General features: G+C 36.1%; 1 protein-coding gene across 1 annotated transcript in view; it reads left to right on the top strand.

Moving 5' to 3' along the window:
• Positions 1–11403, top strand: part of LOC117334558 (angiogenic factor with G patch and FHA domains 1-like) — a 35005-nt gene extending 23602 nt beyond the window's left edge. The window contains exon 12 of the mRNA XM_033894242.1: positions 11172–11403. Within this exon, the coding sequence (XP_033750133.1) occupies positions 11172–11393 (222 nt within the window). The 3' untranslated portion in view covers positions 11394–11403. The remainder of the gene's footprint in view (positions 1–11171) is intronic.
• The last annotated feature ends 7773 nt before the right edge of the window (positions 11404–19176 follow it).

The following is a 19176-nucleotide window of genomic DNA, read 5'->3' as shown; positions in this document are numbered from 1 at the left end:
TACAAAGCAGTGGTCCATCTTTCTCTTTATGAGCTATGTTATGTCAGAATGAATTGTCACATTTGGAGAAAATTGTTTGCCTTGAAGTTGCAAACTGTCAAAGGTTTAAAATGATAATTATGTGGCCCTGTTTTGTGAACAACATGATATTAGATGGTGTTATACCATGAAAAGAATTTTAAAAAGGCGATTATTATGGAGTTATATCGAGCCTTCTACAATCAATGGAATATTGACTTAGATAGTTTAGGTACAATGTTAGCATTATCACTGGATACCTTTGAAGTTTTTCATGTTTATCATTACTTAAGACAGACACAAAAGTTCTAATCCTCAAGGACAAAATTGTTGTCATACCCCATAGAAAGGTCTTTGTGAGAAAGTGTGAGGTTTTAAAGTGTGAATTGTGTCTGTCTGACCTGAGGTATGTGAGGTGTCTGCCGTGAAGCCTGTGAAGTGTTTAGAGTTAAAAGACAGCTTTTTTTTTCGCTTCTGACTTTTCACCCTTGGCATGATGAGAGGAAGGATCCATCAGTTTTGTCACAACCCCTGTTATACTGATAGGATAAAACATTTCACCACATGTTTTTCATATCACATTTTTATTGAAAATCTTCTGAAAGAATTTGGTAACAGGCCTTATGCAGACAAGGACTGGATCAGTAGTGAGCTCTAGAAACAGGTGATAGGAAAACAACATTCTTGTGACAACTTAGTGCTGTTAGGTAATCAACCCAGACTTATGTTTGAGTTGATATTCATGTTCTGGAGATTAGCATTTTCTAGGGCTTTCTTGTTTGAAGTTAATTATAAGCATGTGAACCTATACATTTATCTAATTAGCTAATTAGCATATATATATTAATTCAACTTGCTTGATTTGAACCTGGAGGTAATAAATAAAACACAATTTCTTGATCCTGATACAAATGCCTTCTTTGTCTCCGTACATAAATATATCAAATGATTGTTAAATTTGAAATTGGTTAATTTGAAGTAATGCTTTAATTGAAAGGTTAATTTGAAATTGGTTAATTTGAAGTAATGCTTTAATTGAAAGGTTAATTACGACCCTCCAGCAATGATAAATAAGTGCTTTCATAAAGTTCACAAGTTGAAAGCCAGCAAGGTTAGCATGTCAAGCCTGTACTTCACTGTGCATCTGCCGGGTGACAGAGTGTCCTCTTATGAACTGACTACTAATTACAACAGGGAAGTGTTCACATGTACAATTCACCATGTTACAGATGAAGTATGGTCATGTAGAATACAAATGAACTGTGATTTTTCCGCCTGCGACAAAAAGTTGCAGAAGAAGCGAGATGACTATGGTGTAACTTTTTCGGCTCCGGCAGCGTATGTATTGTAGCCAACATTTATAGTTTTGCATTAAGATCCATTGCGCATGCTGAGAAAGTACAAGTCCAACTTGATAAAGTTAGATCATATAGTGGACATCTTGATGCATCCTCCATTAATGGATTTTGGTCCAGTGACTTGGATGCTGGTGATCTGGACAGCTTTCTGTGTGGAAATCTTAACCTAACCCATTCCTATAGATTACATATACAGGATATGAATTTTTTTTTTTTTTTTTTTTTGTATTTTGGGTTAAAAAAAACAAGGCTTTGAGAAATTATTACATATAAATCTTAATTTTTTCAACAATTCACTTGTTTTTTGTTCTCACTTGTCATCAGGTAAAGCGATTTTTTTTTTTTTTTTTTGTGGGGGGGGGGGGGGGGAAGTAATATTAACACTTATATAATATATATGATATCTGGTATACAGGGAGCTTCCATTTTGTAAACAGAGTCTTTTGAAAGGTTTTGGAAAACAAAAAAAAACAAAAATTAGAGTTAGCTTGCTTAAAACATACCTGAGTTGACAAAGTGGGACAAGCAAGTCATGTAAAATATATTCAGTTTACACATGTAATTAAACATAATTCTTGTTATCTTGTTGTATCATCGTGGGTAGATCTAGACGGGTCTATCATGTACTGTAGTAAATAAGAAAACTGAATTGGAAACAAAGCCAGATAAGTCATCTATACAAACCCCCCACCACCATTTGACTTGTGATCTCAGTATGTTAAGCCTAGATTTACCTTAATTTATATGTAGATGATTATGTAATACAGTAATTTCAGTCGATCAGTATTTTGATTCTGCCATCAATCATCTGTCAACATCGGGAGAGATTATGTGTACCTGTGCTCTATCCACTTGATCACTGATCAATAAAAGTTAAAAAAAAAATTAAAATAAAAAGCTTCCAGAAATATTTGCTACAATATTACTTACAGAACATTCTGACGGAAACTAGAAAACTATAATGACTAAGGGTTTCACACCTGGTCCGTCCCCCCTGGAGGGCTAAGAAGGGGCTACACTTTGAATGCCCCCCTGGAGGGGGTTATCCAGGGCTATATTTGGATTGGACTATCCTCTCCAAGGCAGGGCTAATCCGGGCGCATCCGATGGCGGGGGTCTACATGGTGGTTGTACAAATGTTTGATCCTCATACTTAATGATATAAGAGCTTTCAACAGACCCCCTTAGTAACCCACAGATCTCCATAAGGCCTGCATACCATGTCTACTCATTTAAATCAGACTTTACAAATATGTTCAATCTGGGGTTAGGACTCCTTGGCTCAAGTTTTATATCAGCACCCAAGGTACAAGTATGTTAAAATATTTACATTTGTTCTGTGTTAAAGTATAACTATAGATTGTTTCAGGAGGTTTTGAAATTCTGAATACTACTCCCGTATAGTTGGTTTGTTTTGACACTAGGACTCCTTGAGGTGGCTACCTATACCCCCGGTACCCTATTTATTATGTAATTCTTGAATACCAGCTGACATGAATCATGCGTTTCCTAATTCAAGCTTTTAAACTTTTCTATGTTGAGGAAGTGACACATTCCTCATACTTCAGATTGAAAAAATCATTTCCTTAACAATATTGGTAATCACTAGTCATTGTAGGTGTAAGTGGTAACGTATACAGGGACCATTCCTCACTTATCTTTGACCCTAAGTATTCATTCTCTGAAACAGGAAGAAATTGTTCAGATTAGGGGAATGATTATGTCTCCTCTATCCATGTGTTAATAATCAGGCAAATGAACCTCGTTTGAAGATCCACCAACCAACACTTACACAGGTACCACTTACACAGGACTGTTGAATAGTGGCATTATAACAAGGTTTAATTGTATAAGGTGACATTTTGATTTTCTGTAGAATGGTGGCAGTATAACAAGGTTTACTCTACAATGGTGACAGTATAACAAGGTTTAACTTTACAATGGTGACAGTATAACAAGGTTTTACTGTACAATGGTGGCAGTATATTAATGTTTTACTGTACAATGGTGGCAGTATAACAAGGTTTACTGTACAATGGTGGCAGTATAACAAGGTTTAACTGTATAATGGTGACAGTATATTAATGTTTTACTGTACAATGGTGGCAGTATATTAATGTTTTACTGTACAATGGTGGCAGTATAACAAGGTTTTACTGTACAAGGATGGCAGTATAACAAGGTTTTACTGTACAATGGTGACAGTATAACAAGGTTTTACTGTACAATGATGGCAGTATATTAATGTTTTACTGTACAATAGTGGCAGTATATTAATGTTTTACTGTACAATGGTGGCAGTATAACAAGGTTTTACTGTACAATGGTGGCAGTATATTAATGTTTTACTGTACAATGGTGGCAGTATATTAATGTTTTACTGTACAATGGTGGCAGTATAACAAGGTTTTACTGTACAATGGTGACAGTATAACAAGGTTTCTTGTACAATAGTGACAGTATAACAAGGTTTTACTGTACAATGGTGGCAGTATATTAATGTTTTACTGTACAATGGTGGCAGTATATTAATGTTTTACTGTACAATGGTGACAGTATAACAAGGTTTCTTGTACAATAGTGACAGTATAACAAGGTTTTACTGTACAATGGTGGCAGTATATTAATGTTTTACTGTACAATGGTGGCAGTATATTAATGTTTTACTGTACAATGGTGGCAGTATAACAAGGTTTTACTGTACAAGGATGGCAGTATAACAAGGTTTTACTGTACAATGGTGACAGTATAACAAGGGTTTACTGTACAATGATGGCAGTATATTAATGTTTTACTGTACAATAGTGGCAGTATATTAATGTTTTACTGTACAATGGTGGCAGTATAACAAGGTTTTACTGTACAATGGTGACAGTATAACAAGGTTTTACTGTACAATGGTGGCAGTATATTAATGTTTTACTGTACAATGGTGGCAGTATATTAATGTTTTACTGTACAATGGTGGCAGTATAACAAGGTTTTACTGTACAAGGATGGCAGTATAACAAGGTTTTACTGTACAATGGTGACAGTATAACAAGGGTTTACTGTACAATGATGGCAGTATATTAATGTTTTACTGTACAATGGTGGCAGTATAACAAGGTTTACTGTACAATGGTGGCAGTATAACAAGGTTTAACTGTATAATGGTGGCAGTATAACAAGGTTTTACTGTATATTGTTGGCAGTATAACAAGGTTTTACTCTACAATGGTGGCAGTATAACAAGGTTTTACTGTACAATGGTGACAGTATAACAAAGTTTTACTGTAAAATGGTGACAGTATAATAAGGTTTTACTGTATAATGGTGGCAGTATAACAAGGTTTTACTGTACAAGGATGGCAGTATAACAAGGTTTTACTCTACAATGGTGGCAGTATAACAAGGTTTTACTGTACAATGGTGACAGTATAACAAAGTTTTACTGTAAAATGGTGACAGTATAACAAGGTTTTACTGTACAATGGTGGCAGTATATTAATGTTTTACTGTACAATGGTGACAGTATAACAAGGTTTCTTGTACAATAGTGACAGTATAACAAGGTTTTACTGTACAATGGTGGCAGTATATTAATGTTTTACTGTACAATGGTGGCAGTATATTAATGTTTTACTGTACAATGGTGGCAGTATAACAAGGTTTTACTGTACAAGGATGGCAGTATAACAAGGTTTTACTGTACAATGGTGACAGTATAACAAGGGTTTACTGTACAATGATGGCAGTATATTAATGTTTTACTGTATAATAGTGGCAGTATATTAATGTTTTACTGTACAAGGATGGCAGTATAACAAGGTTTTACTCTACAATGGTGGCAGTATAACAAGGTTTTACTGTACAATGGTGGCAGTATATTAATGTTTTACTGTACAATGGTGGCAGTATATTAATGTTTTACTGTACAATGGTGGCAGTATAACAAGGTTTTACTGTACAAGGATGGCAGTATAACAAGGTTTTACTGTACAATGGTGACAGTATAACAAGGGTTTACTGTACAATGATGGCAGTATAATAATGTTTTACTGTACAATGGTGGCAGTATAACAAGGTTTACTGTACAATGGTGGCAGTATAACAAGGTTTAACTGTATAATGGTGGCAGTATAACAAGGTTTTACTGTATATTGTTGGCAGTATAACAAGGTTTTACTCTACAATGGTGGCAGTATAACAAGGTTTTACTGTACAATGGTGACAGTATAACAAAGTTTTACTGTAAAATGGTGACAGTATAATAAGGTTTTACTGTATAATGGTGGCAGTATAACAAGGTTTTACTGTACAAGGATGGCAGTATAACAAGGTTTTACTCTACAATGGTGGCAGTATAACAAGGTTTTACTGTACAATGGTGACAGTATAACAAAGTTTTACTGTAAAATGGTGACAGTATAACAAAGTTTTACTGTAAAATGGTGGCAGTATAACAAGGTTTTACTGTACAAATGGTGGCAGTATAACAAGGTTTTACTATACAATGGTGGTAGTTTAACAAGGTTTTACTCTACAATGGTGACAGTATAACAAAGTTTTACTGTAAAATGGTGACAGTATAACAAAGTTTTACTGTACAATGATGGCTGTATAACAGGGTTTTACTGTACAATGGTGGCTGTATAACAGGGTTTTACTGTAAAATGGTGACAGTATAACAAAGTTTTACTGTACAATGATGGCTGTATAACAGGGTTTTACTGTACAATGGTGGCAGTATAACAAGGTTTTACTCTACAATGGTGACAGTATAACAAAGTTTTACTGTAAAATGGTGACAGTATAACAAAGTTTTACTGTACAATGATGGCTGTATAACAGGGTTTTACTGTACAATGGTGACAATATAACAAGGTTTTACTGTATAATGGTGGCAGTATAACAAGGTTTTACTGTACAAATGGTGGCAGTATAACAAGGTTTTACTATACAATGGTGGTAGTTTAACAAGGTTTTACTCTACAATGGTGACAGTATAACAAAGTTTTACTGTAAAATGGTGACAGTATAACAAAGTTTTACTGTACAATGATGGCTGTATAACAGGGTTTTACTGTACAATGGTGGCTGTATAACAGGGTTTTACTGTACAATGGTGACAGTATAACAAAGTTTTACTGTAAAATGGTGACAGTATAACAAAGTTTTACTGTACAATGATGGCTGTATAACAGGGTTTTACTGTACAATGGTGGCTGTATAACAGGGTTTTACTGTACAATGGTGGCTGTATAACAGGGTTTTACTGTACAATGATGGCTGTATAACAAAGTTTTACTGTACAATGATGGCTGTATAACAGGGTTTTACTGTACAATGGTGGCAGTATAACAAGGTTTTACTGTACAATGGTGACAATATAACAAAGTTTTACTGTAAAATGGTGACAGTATAACAAAGTTTTACTGTACAATGATGGCTGTATAACAGGGTTTTACTGTACAATGGTGGCAGTATAACAAGGTTTTACTCTACAATGGTGACAATATAACAAGGTTTTACTGTATAATGGTGGCAGTATAACAAGGTTTTACTGTATAATGGTGGCAGTATAACAAGGTTTTACTGTACAATGGTGACAGTATAACAAGGTTTTACTGTTTAATGGTGGCAGTATAACAAGGTTTTACTCTACAATGGTGGCAGTATAACAAGGTTTTACTGTACAAGAAAGGCAATATAACAAGGTTTTACTGTACAATGGTGGCAGTATAACAAGGTTTTACTGTACAAATGGTGGCAGTATAACAAGGTTTAACTGTATAATGGTGGCAGTATAACAAGGTTTTACTGTATATTGTTGGCAGTATAACAAGGTTTTACTCTACAATGGTGGCAGTATAACAAGGTTTTACTGTACAATGGTGACAGTATAACAAAGTTTTACTGTAAAATGGTGACAGTATAATAAGGTTTCACTGTATAATGGTGGCAGTATAACAAGGTTTTACTGTACAAGGATGGCAGTATAACAAGGTTTTACTCTACAATGGTGGCAGTATAACAAGGTTTTACTGTACAAATGGTGGCAGTATAACAAGGTTTTACTATACAATGGTGGTAGTTTAACAAGGTTTTACTCTTCAATGGTGACAGTATAACAAAGTTTTACTGTAAAATGGTGACAGTATAACAAAGTTTTACTGTACAATGGTGACAATATAACAAGGTTTTACTGTACAATGGTGGCAGTATAACAAGGTTTTACTGTACAAATGGTGGCAGTATAACAAGGTTTTACTGTACAATGGTTGCAGTATAACAAGGTTTTACTGTACAAGGATGGCAATATAACAAGGTTTTTCTGTACATGGGTAACACTGATATGTTTTCCCCTCTTCTGTACAGCTTTATATATATTGTATCATGCTGTTGTTATTGATGTCGACCTCTTGTTGCACACAATAGTGTAACTGAGTACTAATAGAAAAATCCTGTCTTGTCTTATAACAAAGTATGTATAATGTACTAAACAAGCTGAGAAAATTGAACAGCAACAATTTTTTGAAAGGTTCACTTTGTTTTTTGAAAATTTATGTACTTAATTTAAATATACATTACATTTTACCTACTAGTAATTCAGATTTCTGTAAAAAAAAAACTTATTTCACGAAAATTATGATATATATAATGTGTTTACAACATTTGACAAGTTTGCACTTAACTACATGGCAGTTTGATGATTTAAATCTCATTTGGTGTATAATTTACTGATAAACATTAACATCTGATGAATATATGTTCTTTTGAAGTTTTATAAAACTTTTGAGGAAGATGTCATTTATCTAAGTTTTTCCACGGCTATGTTAATGTAAGCAGCACTGTTATTTCTGGATTTTACCACAAACAATAAGAAATTACATGGAGAAGGAGTAATTTGCCCTTCACAAACTTTATTGATGAATGGCAGATGATCTAAATTAGAACAGTGATTGATAGTGCGTATGTAGATTATGGTCCTGGCTGATCATCCAATTTAAAAGGTTTAAGGATGTAATTTTAATATCGTAAAGAAAAATGCATTTATGGGAATGTTTGAACCTGATGGCCTTGTGTTGTGATGAAAGAGTGAAGAGCTGTGTATACGTTACTATACTCCTAATAGGTCTCCTCCTTCACCATATAACAGTCTGATCTCACAACTTATGATAATGTTTTTTCAATTACTTTGGCACCACATGGACCTATTTTCATTATCTGTTGCTTATTCCATTCATTTCAGCTGGAAAGGGAAAAAAACATACACGTACACTGCCCTACAAAAGTTCTGTTACACTTGGAACATTTAAATTGAATGAATGGCTAGACATCAAAATTTGAGAAAAAAGGGTTGTAGTATCCATAAGATAGTTCATTTGTAAGTGACGATTGCAAATTATTTAAAAAATACCTCACTTCTTTGAAGTTGCAGGAAGGGGGAATAGAGGGTGCTATTTTCCATAATGTTCGAAAATGATTGAAAATATGAGGGGTTTTTTATACTGACACAAATAAAAGTAATTTTTTAACTTATTAACAGTAAAAAAAATGTAAGAAATGCATTTTTGAAATTTATATTAAACAAAGAGGGAAACTTCCAGAATGTTGCATTTGAGGATTTCCATTGTTACAAAACATGTGCACTGTTGAAAAATGAACATGAATATTTGAAATCATGAACAAAAGAAGATTCTAACAAATTGTAATAAAGACTTCGAGATATAACTTCGCTGTATTTTACGTAATAATTGTAACAGAACTTTTGGAGGGCAGTGCATATGAAAAATATTCATTGAAAGAAACACTCATGTTTCAAACAATCAAAGGAAAGATTGTATATGTTATCCACTAATCAGAATTTGATGCATTGTGTCCAAGTTTCATACACATAGCACTGTTCCAGCAGTGGGAAGATAGTAATATCAGTAATTATATTCAGCGTGTTAGCATTGTCTTTAATCCTCATTCAGATAATTTTATCATATACAACAGGCAATGTTAGTCAGTGTACATTAACTATTACATACATGTAAAGTACACCTCCAGTATCAAGAAATTCTGCATGCTGGTATGTATACAAAATTACATGTATGTCTAAAACATAAATCAGTTTGGTAACAAAGGCTATTTGCCATATGCTATGATTTATGTCATTCTATATTCTATATATGATATCATGCTATTGTCTCGTTAGTGAAAATGGGTCACCTGTCAATTTGTATTATATAGAGAAGAAGTGATGACATACTTTTAGCTTACATTTATAAACATGCATGCTTCTCAAGTTTTTTGTCTTTGTTCATCTTTTTTTTTCTGATATATTTAAGTCAATAGTATATTACAAACTGATATACAGTATGTTTAGCTCACCTGGTCCAAAGGGCCAAGTTAGCTTATGGCATACCACAGAGCCTGTCATCTATTGCCAGTTGTCTGTCAACTGTTTAGCTCACCTGGTGTTAAGGACCACCGAGCTTATGGCATGGTGCGGGGTCTGAGGTCCTTTTGGCAACTTTTCATAACATCACTTACTAGTCTAATGAACGTTTGATCTGAAGCATCTTTGGTTGAGCCAATTTTGTATAAACGTTACGTTTGGTCCCCAGGGGCCTGAGGGGTGGGGCTCAAGGATTAACATCTTGTTAGGAAATCATGAAGTAAATTTGGTGGGAATTATGCAAGATGTCAGCTGACCAATGATCAAGGTCACTGTCTCAAAAGTCAAGGTCATTTGGGTCCAAAGGTCAAGAACAAAGTGGATCTCTGACAATGCTCCTCAGAGGGTGGGGCCAAAAGCGGTCCAGTTGGCAATGTAAACAACTTTCTCTCTGGAATTAGCAATTGATGACATTCATATTTTATTGATAGCATCTCCCTAGGTGGCTGGGATTCAAAATTGTACAAATGGAGAAGCTGATCACCAACCCAGAAGGGCATTGCCAAAATGCATCAATTTGGCTTTATCTTTTAACTAAGCAATGCATATCACTCATATTTGACAGGTAATCAACCGACCTACAATATGGGGCTGACACACAGGGCCCAGAAGGGCAGAACCATGATTCAGCAATTCATCTGTATCTATATAAACCAATTTCAACTAAATTTCCTTTAAATCATCTTTTGAATCAAAAAGCTTCATGTTCATTTATTGCATTACTGCATGGCACTGTACTGTTGTGGCAGATTCGACACTGGAAAAAATTAGTGTACTTTAACTTTTCATATGCCGTCTGGGCCTCTTGTTATTATTTTGAACAGTCCATGGTATGTCTTTGAGTTTAGTTGTCATTGGTGCTGTGGTCTAGCCCTGTTAGTTGGGAATGTGTACTGTAATGGTTTTTGGCTGTACATACCTGCGGGTTACGTCTAGGTTTGAGGTTTTGGCAGTGGTGTCTTTCCTCTGTCTGGCAGACGCATAAACAGAACCCTCACAACAATATGTTCTACATCATTAATCGCTAGTTATAAAAATTTGTAAGGGAAGTGGAACATAGGAAGCATACACTTGACACTTGGTCATTACAGCAATTATTAGCTTTGCCAGTTGATGTATAGATGTATTCGGCATAATTTCTGGGTAATGGTATTAGATGAGAGATAAACAAGTTATATAGAGAAGTTGGGCAGCAGTTGTAACATCTCTCTACGCAACACACATATAGAAATGATTGCCAAGTCAGCTTATTAATACTTTACAGTTTTATAAGATAATAAGTAATAATGGTAAAGAGAAATGCTGGTTAACAGAAAGTGAATCTTTGACATGTGTCTTTGTGTTCATATGTCCCATTTCCGTTGCAGATCTCTGTCAAGTTCCGTGCCAACAAGTCAGCAGGACTGGGATCAGGTAGTGTTGGAGTTGGGTCAGTGGAGGAAGTGGGCGATCTTCATCGGCGGCAAAAATGGCTTGAAGTCCAGCGACGCTACAACAAAATGGAAGAAGATAAAACAACCGGCAGTGGACATAATAAAATGACATTAACTACACCTAAATGGGTGCAGGGTGAAACGCAGGAGAGCTGAGACTTTTTATGGGCAATGGGGTGATTATGGAAACTTAATATGTGGAGAAATGAGACTTCCTGTAGACAATGGGAAGATTGGGCAGACTTCCTGTGTGGGGAACTGAGTATTCCTGTAGATAATGGAAGGATTGGGGAGACTTCCTGTGTGGGAAACTTGGACTTCCTGTGTGGGAAGATTGGGCAGACTTCCTGTATTGGGAACTGAGACTTCCTGTGTGGGAAACTCAGACTTCCTGTGTGGGGAACTGAGAATTCCAGTGTGGGAAACTCAGACTTCCTGTAGACAATGGGAAGATTGGAGAGACTTCCTGTGTGGGAAACTTTGACTTCCTGTGTGGGGAACTGAGAATTCCAGTGTGGGAAACTGAGACTTCCTGTAGACAATGGGAAGATTGGAGAGACTTCCTGTGTGGGAAACTTTGACTTCCTGTGTGGGGAACTGAGAATTCCAGTGTGGGAAACTGAGACTTCCTGTAGACAATGGGAAGACTGGAGAGACTTCCTGTGTGGGAAACTTTAGACTTTCTGTGTGGGGAACTGAGAATTCCAGTGTGGGAAACTGAGACTTCCTGTAGACAATGGGAAGATTGGAGAGACTTCCTGTGTGGGAAACTTTAGACTTCCTGTGGGCAATTGGGAAGATTAGGGAGACTTCCTGTGTGGGAAACTTAGGCTTCCTGTAGGCAATGGGAAGATTTGAAAGCCTTCCTATGTAGGGAACTGATACTTCCTCTAGACATTGGGAAGATTGGGCAGACTTCCTGTGTGTTATTGGTCTGTCTGGGTGTAAAGGAGAACATTGTGACAGGTGGTTATTATTCTATAGGAACTACAGGAAGTTACATCATTAATCATTTATGCATGTTATAAACATGTACCTGACAGTGTATCATAATGCTAACTTTTATGCTGGAAATAAAAATAAAAATCTACACAAACAATTAGTGTTGATTGACTTTGTTTATACAGAGAGGAAAAACAGGTCTTTATAGATGCAGCTGCTGTTTAGATCAGGACTGGTGAGCACACGGTCCATTGTCTATTGCACACGGTCCATTGTCTATTGGTCAGAGGGGCGGGGCCCTATAGGGGAAATATAGCACACTCTTCTTCTGTAGGATTGAAAGAAGTTTGTCTGTATATGGTATGAAGCATCCTTCTGTGAAGGCCAACCTAATCTTTATTTTGTATAAACGATGGAAATTTTTTACGGCAATGCATGGCACTGAGAGGTAGATTCCCAAATGGTAGAAAAATACTGATAATATTTTGTGACAGAGTGTTTTACCATAATCACTGAAATATCCAGGTAAGGGTACCTACTGTTTCTTCATGAAATTGCAAGAGCAAAAAGTGACAAAAAAGCCGGTCCAAATGTTACTTCTCATGTGGCTAAAGTTTTACCAAGCTGTACACTATAGCCTAGCCATACTCTTGGAATTTAGTTGTTAATCCTAAAGTCTATTGAAAATCGAAAACAACTGTATAGATGCATCAATATTTCATTAGAACTGATACCATCGCCAACTTGTCACGACATTGGCATTGTCAACAACAAGCTCTAATAATGAAGACTTGCTGCCAAGAGGGAGTTGGTATCTATTTGTCCTACAAGCCGATGGTTTTGAGGAGACCATGATTCCATCAAACAATCCTGATTACTCTTACCGTTGTGCTGTTGCCGTCTCAGTCGTTATATGAAGTCATATTTTCACGACCACGTGAGTGTCATTTAAAGTCTGATGAATGCCACTTCTGCCTGGTAGATTTAGAGAACTGGTTAGAACATCGTTCCTTTCGTCGCAATTTTTTCTAAGGTCTGAACAGTTTCAAGCGTGTAGGTGTCTACAGAGCGCGTGACGGCTTTATGCTGATAAAAATATCTCGATACGTGCTTTGGTGTACCCGACAAGTCGACCATCAATACGAAACTTTTTGGGGCCGCATTGCCTCATTCTTTCTTCTAAATTAAAGTACATTGATGAATACGCAAACTGGATCATTAGGGGGTTAGATAGGAGTAAGTTATATGCATTTCAATGAATTATCGTTTTCCCACACAAATTCAAACATCTTGTTTTGATTTTTGAGTAATTTGGCGAGTTCATACTTTATATCGAAAATTGTTTTTGTAAGAACGGGCGTTTTTGATGTAGTTCTTAATTGATGAAAATGTACTTGTAAGCATCACTTAAATTAAAACATATTGAAAACAAATTAAGACTGATATCTTCAAAGCAAGTTGACGAAGAGTACAAGCGACCTTCGAACCCCTCCATCCATCTGCTATTGGTGGGATCGGTAAGAGGGGTTGACAGGTGGTTGTGATCAAACTACATGTAGCTCTCGAGCCACGCGCGCGTTTGTGCCTTAAACTCCGTACCCTGGTAATCCGCACTGGATTAAGTTACCATTGATCCGAGATAGCCCAAGGAGGATAACGGATTAGCTGAGAGACAACAAACGACGCAAAAGGCAGATGATGCAATGTAAATATGTATATATGATAATTAGTGCACTTCCGATACTGCACATACGTGTTTACATTGGGATAAACCAACAGGCCGTTTAAACCTTGTAAACTTGCCGGCTTAATTAAACTGGTCATTTTGGAGACAAAACATTTGTACGAAACAAAAGTAATTGTTTGTGTTTTCTACAACAGGTATTGTAAAGGATATAAATTGTGATAAAAAGATTGGATATTATGTTTACAATCCCTCCAAAAATAATCAAATGAATTTTAACACTGGGCCTATGTTTTACAGAAGAGTGCAAAATCCCTGACGGTCACGTAATTGAATTACAAGCCCGACTTGCTGATCGGGGTCGGTTTACGAAACGAAATCTCGATATTTCACGGTAGGGTGATATGGTTTGTTGTCTGGTGACTGTTTATTTATTCTACAGTACAGGAAGCGCATGGCATTATAAACTTTGGATCATTGAACATCAGGCCTGAACTATGTGACAAGTGCAGCAACGCCAGGACACGGCAGCGAACTGGGCAGGGATGATCTTTCGTTTAGAATACAAAATGCCACATTTGGATTTTATCATATAAATCTATTACCATTCTGTTTGGTCAATGATAAATATATACTTCACTTTTAAATGTTTTATAAAATTACTAGGTACGATATCTTTCATTCAAGCATATTAACAACTGAAACGACTCATATTGTTCTGAAGCTATGAATACATAGTGTTTGAGATTCTGTCCCACCAATTCGATGGTTCTTATCCGTCAAACAAGACGTCCTTTTCATTAAGACGAGAACTAGGTTCATTAAGAATAACGCTCGTCCTTATCCCATAGTTATACCGACCGACCGCACCACTATTCAGCGTTGTCATTTGTTATTTTTGCCAAAAACAAATAAATAAACAGAAAGATAGGTATGTAGCCATGGTGTCGGTACCATTGCCCTCAGGAAAGATGGTGCGTAAATGGTTACGAGAAAGCGCCATATGGAGACGTTTTTAACGTTTTTTTCTTTAACCACGGGGGATATTGGCGCGAACAGATAAACTGTACATGTATCTGTGTTTTCCTTGCAGTAAAAACCTGGGTTACGTACTCGATCTACGTCTTTCGAAATAAAATTGTACGTAGTCCAAATACTGAATCACGTATCTGCGTCGGTTCCTTTCATACCACAAACGGTATACGTTCTCTGCCGAACGTCATTTCCTTCTCTCGAATTTAATGACCGTTTATAGGAGAAAGAAGGCTTTGTTTAAAATGCATTGTTCTTCAGATTCAGATTCTTTTAGTTCTTTGTGCTTTTCAACACGTCAAAGAGAAGACATTACAAAATAATACAATGTAATATAGTATGACACAATACAATGTAATATAGTATGACACAATACAATGTAATATAGTATGACACAATACAATGTAATATAGTATGACACAATACAATGTAATATAGTATGACACAATACAATGTAATATAGTATGACACAATACAATGTAATATAGTATGACACAATACAATGTAATATAGTATGATACAATACAATGTAATATAGTATGACACAATACAATGTAATATAGTATGACACAATACACAATACAATGTAATATAGTATGACACAATACAATGTAATATAGACACAATACAATGTAATATAGTATGACACAATACAATGTAATATAGTATGACACAATACAATGTAATATAGTATGACACAATACAATGTAATATAGTATGACACAATACAATGTAATATAGTATGACACAATACAATGTAATATAGTATGACACAATACAATGTAATATAGTATGACACAATACAATGTAATATAGTATGACACAATACAATGTAATATAGTATGACACAATACAATGTAATATAGTATGACACAATACAATGTAATATAGTATGACACAATACAATGTAATATAGTATGACACAATACAATGTAATATAGTATGACACAATACAATGTAATATAGTATGACACAATACAATGTAATATAGTATGACACAATACAATGTAATATAGTATGACACAATACAATGTAATATAGTATGACACAATACAATGTAATATAGTATGACACAATACAATGTAATATAGTATGACACAATACACAATACAATGTAATATAGTATGACACAATACAATGTAATATAGTATGACACAATACAAAACAATACAATGTCATATAGTATGACACAATACAATGTAATATAGTATGACACAATGCAATGTAATATAGTATGACACAATGCAATGTAATATAGTATGACACAATGCAATGTAATATAGTATGACACAATACACAATACAATGTAATATAGTATGACACAATGCAATGTAATATAGTATGACACAATACAATGTAATATAGTATGACACAATACACAATTACAAAAGTACATGTTCATTACGCTTGATGGTCTAACATAGACATATATGTATACTACACTTAAGTATTACGATATTATAAAAATGAACACTACGCCATCATGACAGAACACAATAGTTCATGTACGTTATAAATAATTAGGTAGCTAAATTATTTGAACGCGAGAATGACTTTCTAATAGACAAAACTACATTTGGGGGAAACAAATCGAAACAGCGTCCTTCCATAAGTCTTTGACTCTTGGATGCTACCCCTCTCCTGAACAGGATTTTTCTACGTTACATGTATCTCGAGGAGAATTTGTCTTTGTCATATTGGGACTTTCTAAATACACCGGTACATATGTTTAAACAGGTGTCATTTTAACATTATATTGTTATAGGGTCTGGACTCTCGTTCATAGATATGTGCAATAAATTGCACCTTCGTGTGGAAGTAACCGCGCAATGCTATCGCCAGTATCTAGCAATTGGATACCATGTTAGTATCTGTGAAATGAGGTTCATCACGCTTAAATAGGAAGTGTCTGTGTCTCACACCCTTTAGCGAGACATCAAACATCTACTGTCTGCTATGTTCACAATACAACATAAACTTCCCGCTAACCAACCGTAATTGTCGCGCAGGCATCTTTATTGCCAATTTAACTCGCACAAAGCACGTGTCTGTCCGGTAAAGATAGCGTGCGTTACCGTGGACCTTGCTGACAGGAAAGTCACACTCCTTCCCACATGGCGTTCTCGCATGACCAAGCAATCATTACGGGTGTGTCGTGTGAGGATGTGAATATCTCTAACGAGTAGTGGATTGGTCAAATCCCGTCACATACAATAGTTAGTACCGACAAATATTTTTGTGAAAGAACAGTGGATAAACACATTCCTGCCGAATGTCCGACAGGAATCGAACCCGGGTCTCCGGCGTAGTAAACCACGGCTCTACCTCCTGAGCGAAAGCATGCTCCGTCAGTTGAATGACAGAGACCATATTTAAACACTATGTATCACCGACCTGTGCCTTTTACACTACTCCCCGTTTTTATGAGACTTTCAAGATCACCACCGTAGGATTTTGGCTGGGCGCCATTGTGAAGGAACAGGAGGGATACAAATTCCTGTCGAGTGCCCCGACAGGAATCGAACCCGGGTCTCCGGCGGCATAGCCATGACTCTACCTCCTGAGCCAAAGAAGCATCCGAGTGACAGAGACCGTATTAAACACTATGTACAAACCACACCGACCCGGTCCGTCAGCTGAATGACAGAGAACGTATTCAACACTGTGTACAGTTTTATAAGATGCAGGTGTGATGATTTTACGATCGACACCAATATTTCTGTTTAAGCACCATTTCATAACTGTACATATTCTATTCCTAACGGCATTATCAACCGTTTACGCCATGTCATGATCTGTACAGTAGCCTGATGGATGTTGTCATAATAATGTAGATACAGATTACATGTAGATGATTTTGTAGGAGGATTGTTATGACACACAAATTTATACCATGTTTAAGTGTGAATTCGGTAACAGATAAGTGTATATGTCGAACATAACGAATGTGGCATTGAGTCGTGTTCTACTTCTAGATAGAACTCACCACCCGCCATCACTAGTTTAAATATTTTGTAGGAGGATTGTAATGACACAAATGGATACAATGTTTAAATGTGAATTCGGTAACAGATAAGTGTATATGTCGAAAATAGCGAGCGTGACACTGAGTCGTGTTATACTTCTAGATAGAACTCTTCCACCCGCCATCACTAGTTTAAATATTTCTTCCGATATATCCCATACCAAGTTTCCTGGCATAAACATAATCTGGCATCGCTAGTATGTTACTGTTCACTATATGACGCAAATTACACTTAAGTAACGGCCCTAGCAGACTAGATCTAAACGGAAGTCATCGCAATGTCCCAATATTCAAGTTCAAGACGGAGGTCACCAACACGCCCGTGACAGACTAGATTTAAATGGAAGTTCTCGCACCGTCCTGATAGACGAGACGACCAGTTCCAGTCGGAGGTCACCAACACGTCCCAGATTAGGGAGAGGGCTTCTATAGGCATAGCCTGTTACCAAATTCCCATTGGATCATTTTGATTTGATAAAATATTTTTGAAATAAAAACGTCTCTGATAAACTAGATTTAAACGGAAGTCCTCATTACTTCCCGATATTCGTGTTCCAGGCGGATGTCACCAATACGTCCGTGACAAAAACAAGACAATATCGATATCTAATGTAATCGAGATCCTAACTCACAATGGACGAAAAGGTAACAAACAAAATGACAACAAAGTATTGATTTACATAGTCCCTTGGTAATACGACCAGAGGTCCCGCACGGGGGCGCGTCTTTTAACTTAAGATTATAGAAAATGGGCAAAATACGAGCAACAAATAGATCTTTAAAGTGAAACGTCTGAAAAAATAGCATGTTAGATAAGACCAGGTGTACCGGAGGAGAAAGTGTATTCTGCTTTATCGACGTCGCCCGCCATGCTCGGAATATCGACGGAGCCTTCAGACATATCAACGAGCATCGCCAAACATTCCCAATGATATGATATGTAGACCAACTTTACTTTAATACTAAATGGTTACATCGTAGGTGGGGGAAACAGAGATGTTACTACCTAGAAATGGAACGTTTACAATATGGAAATGGAAGTGATAGGTTGTTAAGAACAAATGTATGATCTGATTAACATGACCAGTAAGTGTTTAATTGTTTAAAAGTTGACGGAACGGACTAGTTTATTTATGTGTTGCAGTAACAAGTCGAACTGAAGAGGTTTTTTTCTCATCAGTATGTCAATAGGTTGTTGGAAAATCCTGCCACAAGACATTAAAGAGATATCGTTAATACAGAAAATCACTTTATCC

The sequence above is a fragment of the Pecten maximus genome, chromosome 9 (assembly GCF_902652985.1).
Source record: "Pecten maximus chromosome 9, xPecMax1.1, whole genome shotgun sequence".
In the NCBI taxonomy this organism is placed as follows: Eukaryota; Metazoa; Mollusca; class Bivalvia; order Pectinida; family Pectinidae; genus Pecten; species Pecten maximus.
This window is presented reverse-complemented; position numbering and strand designations above follow the sequence as displayed.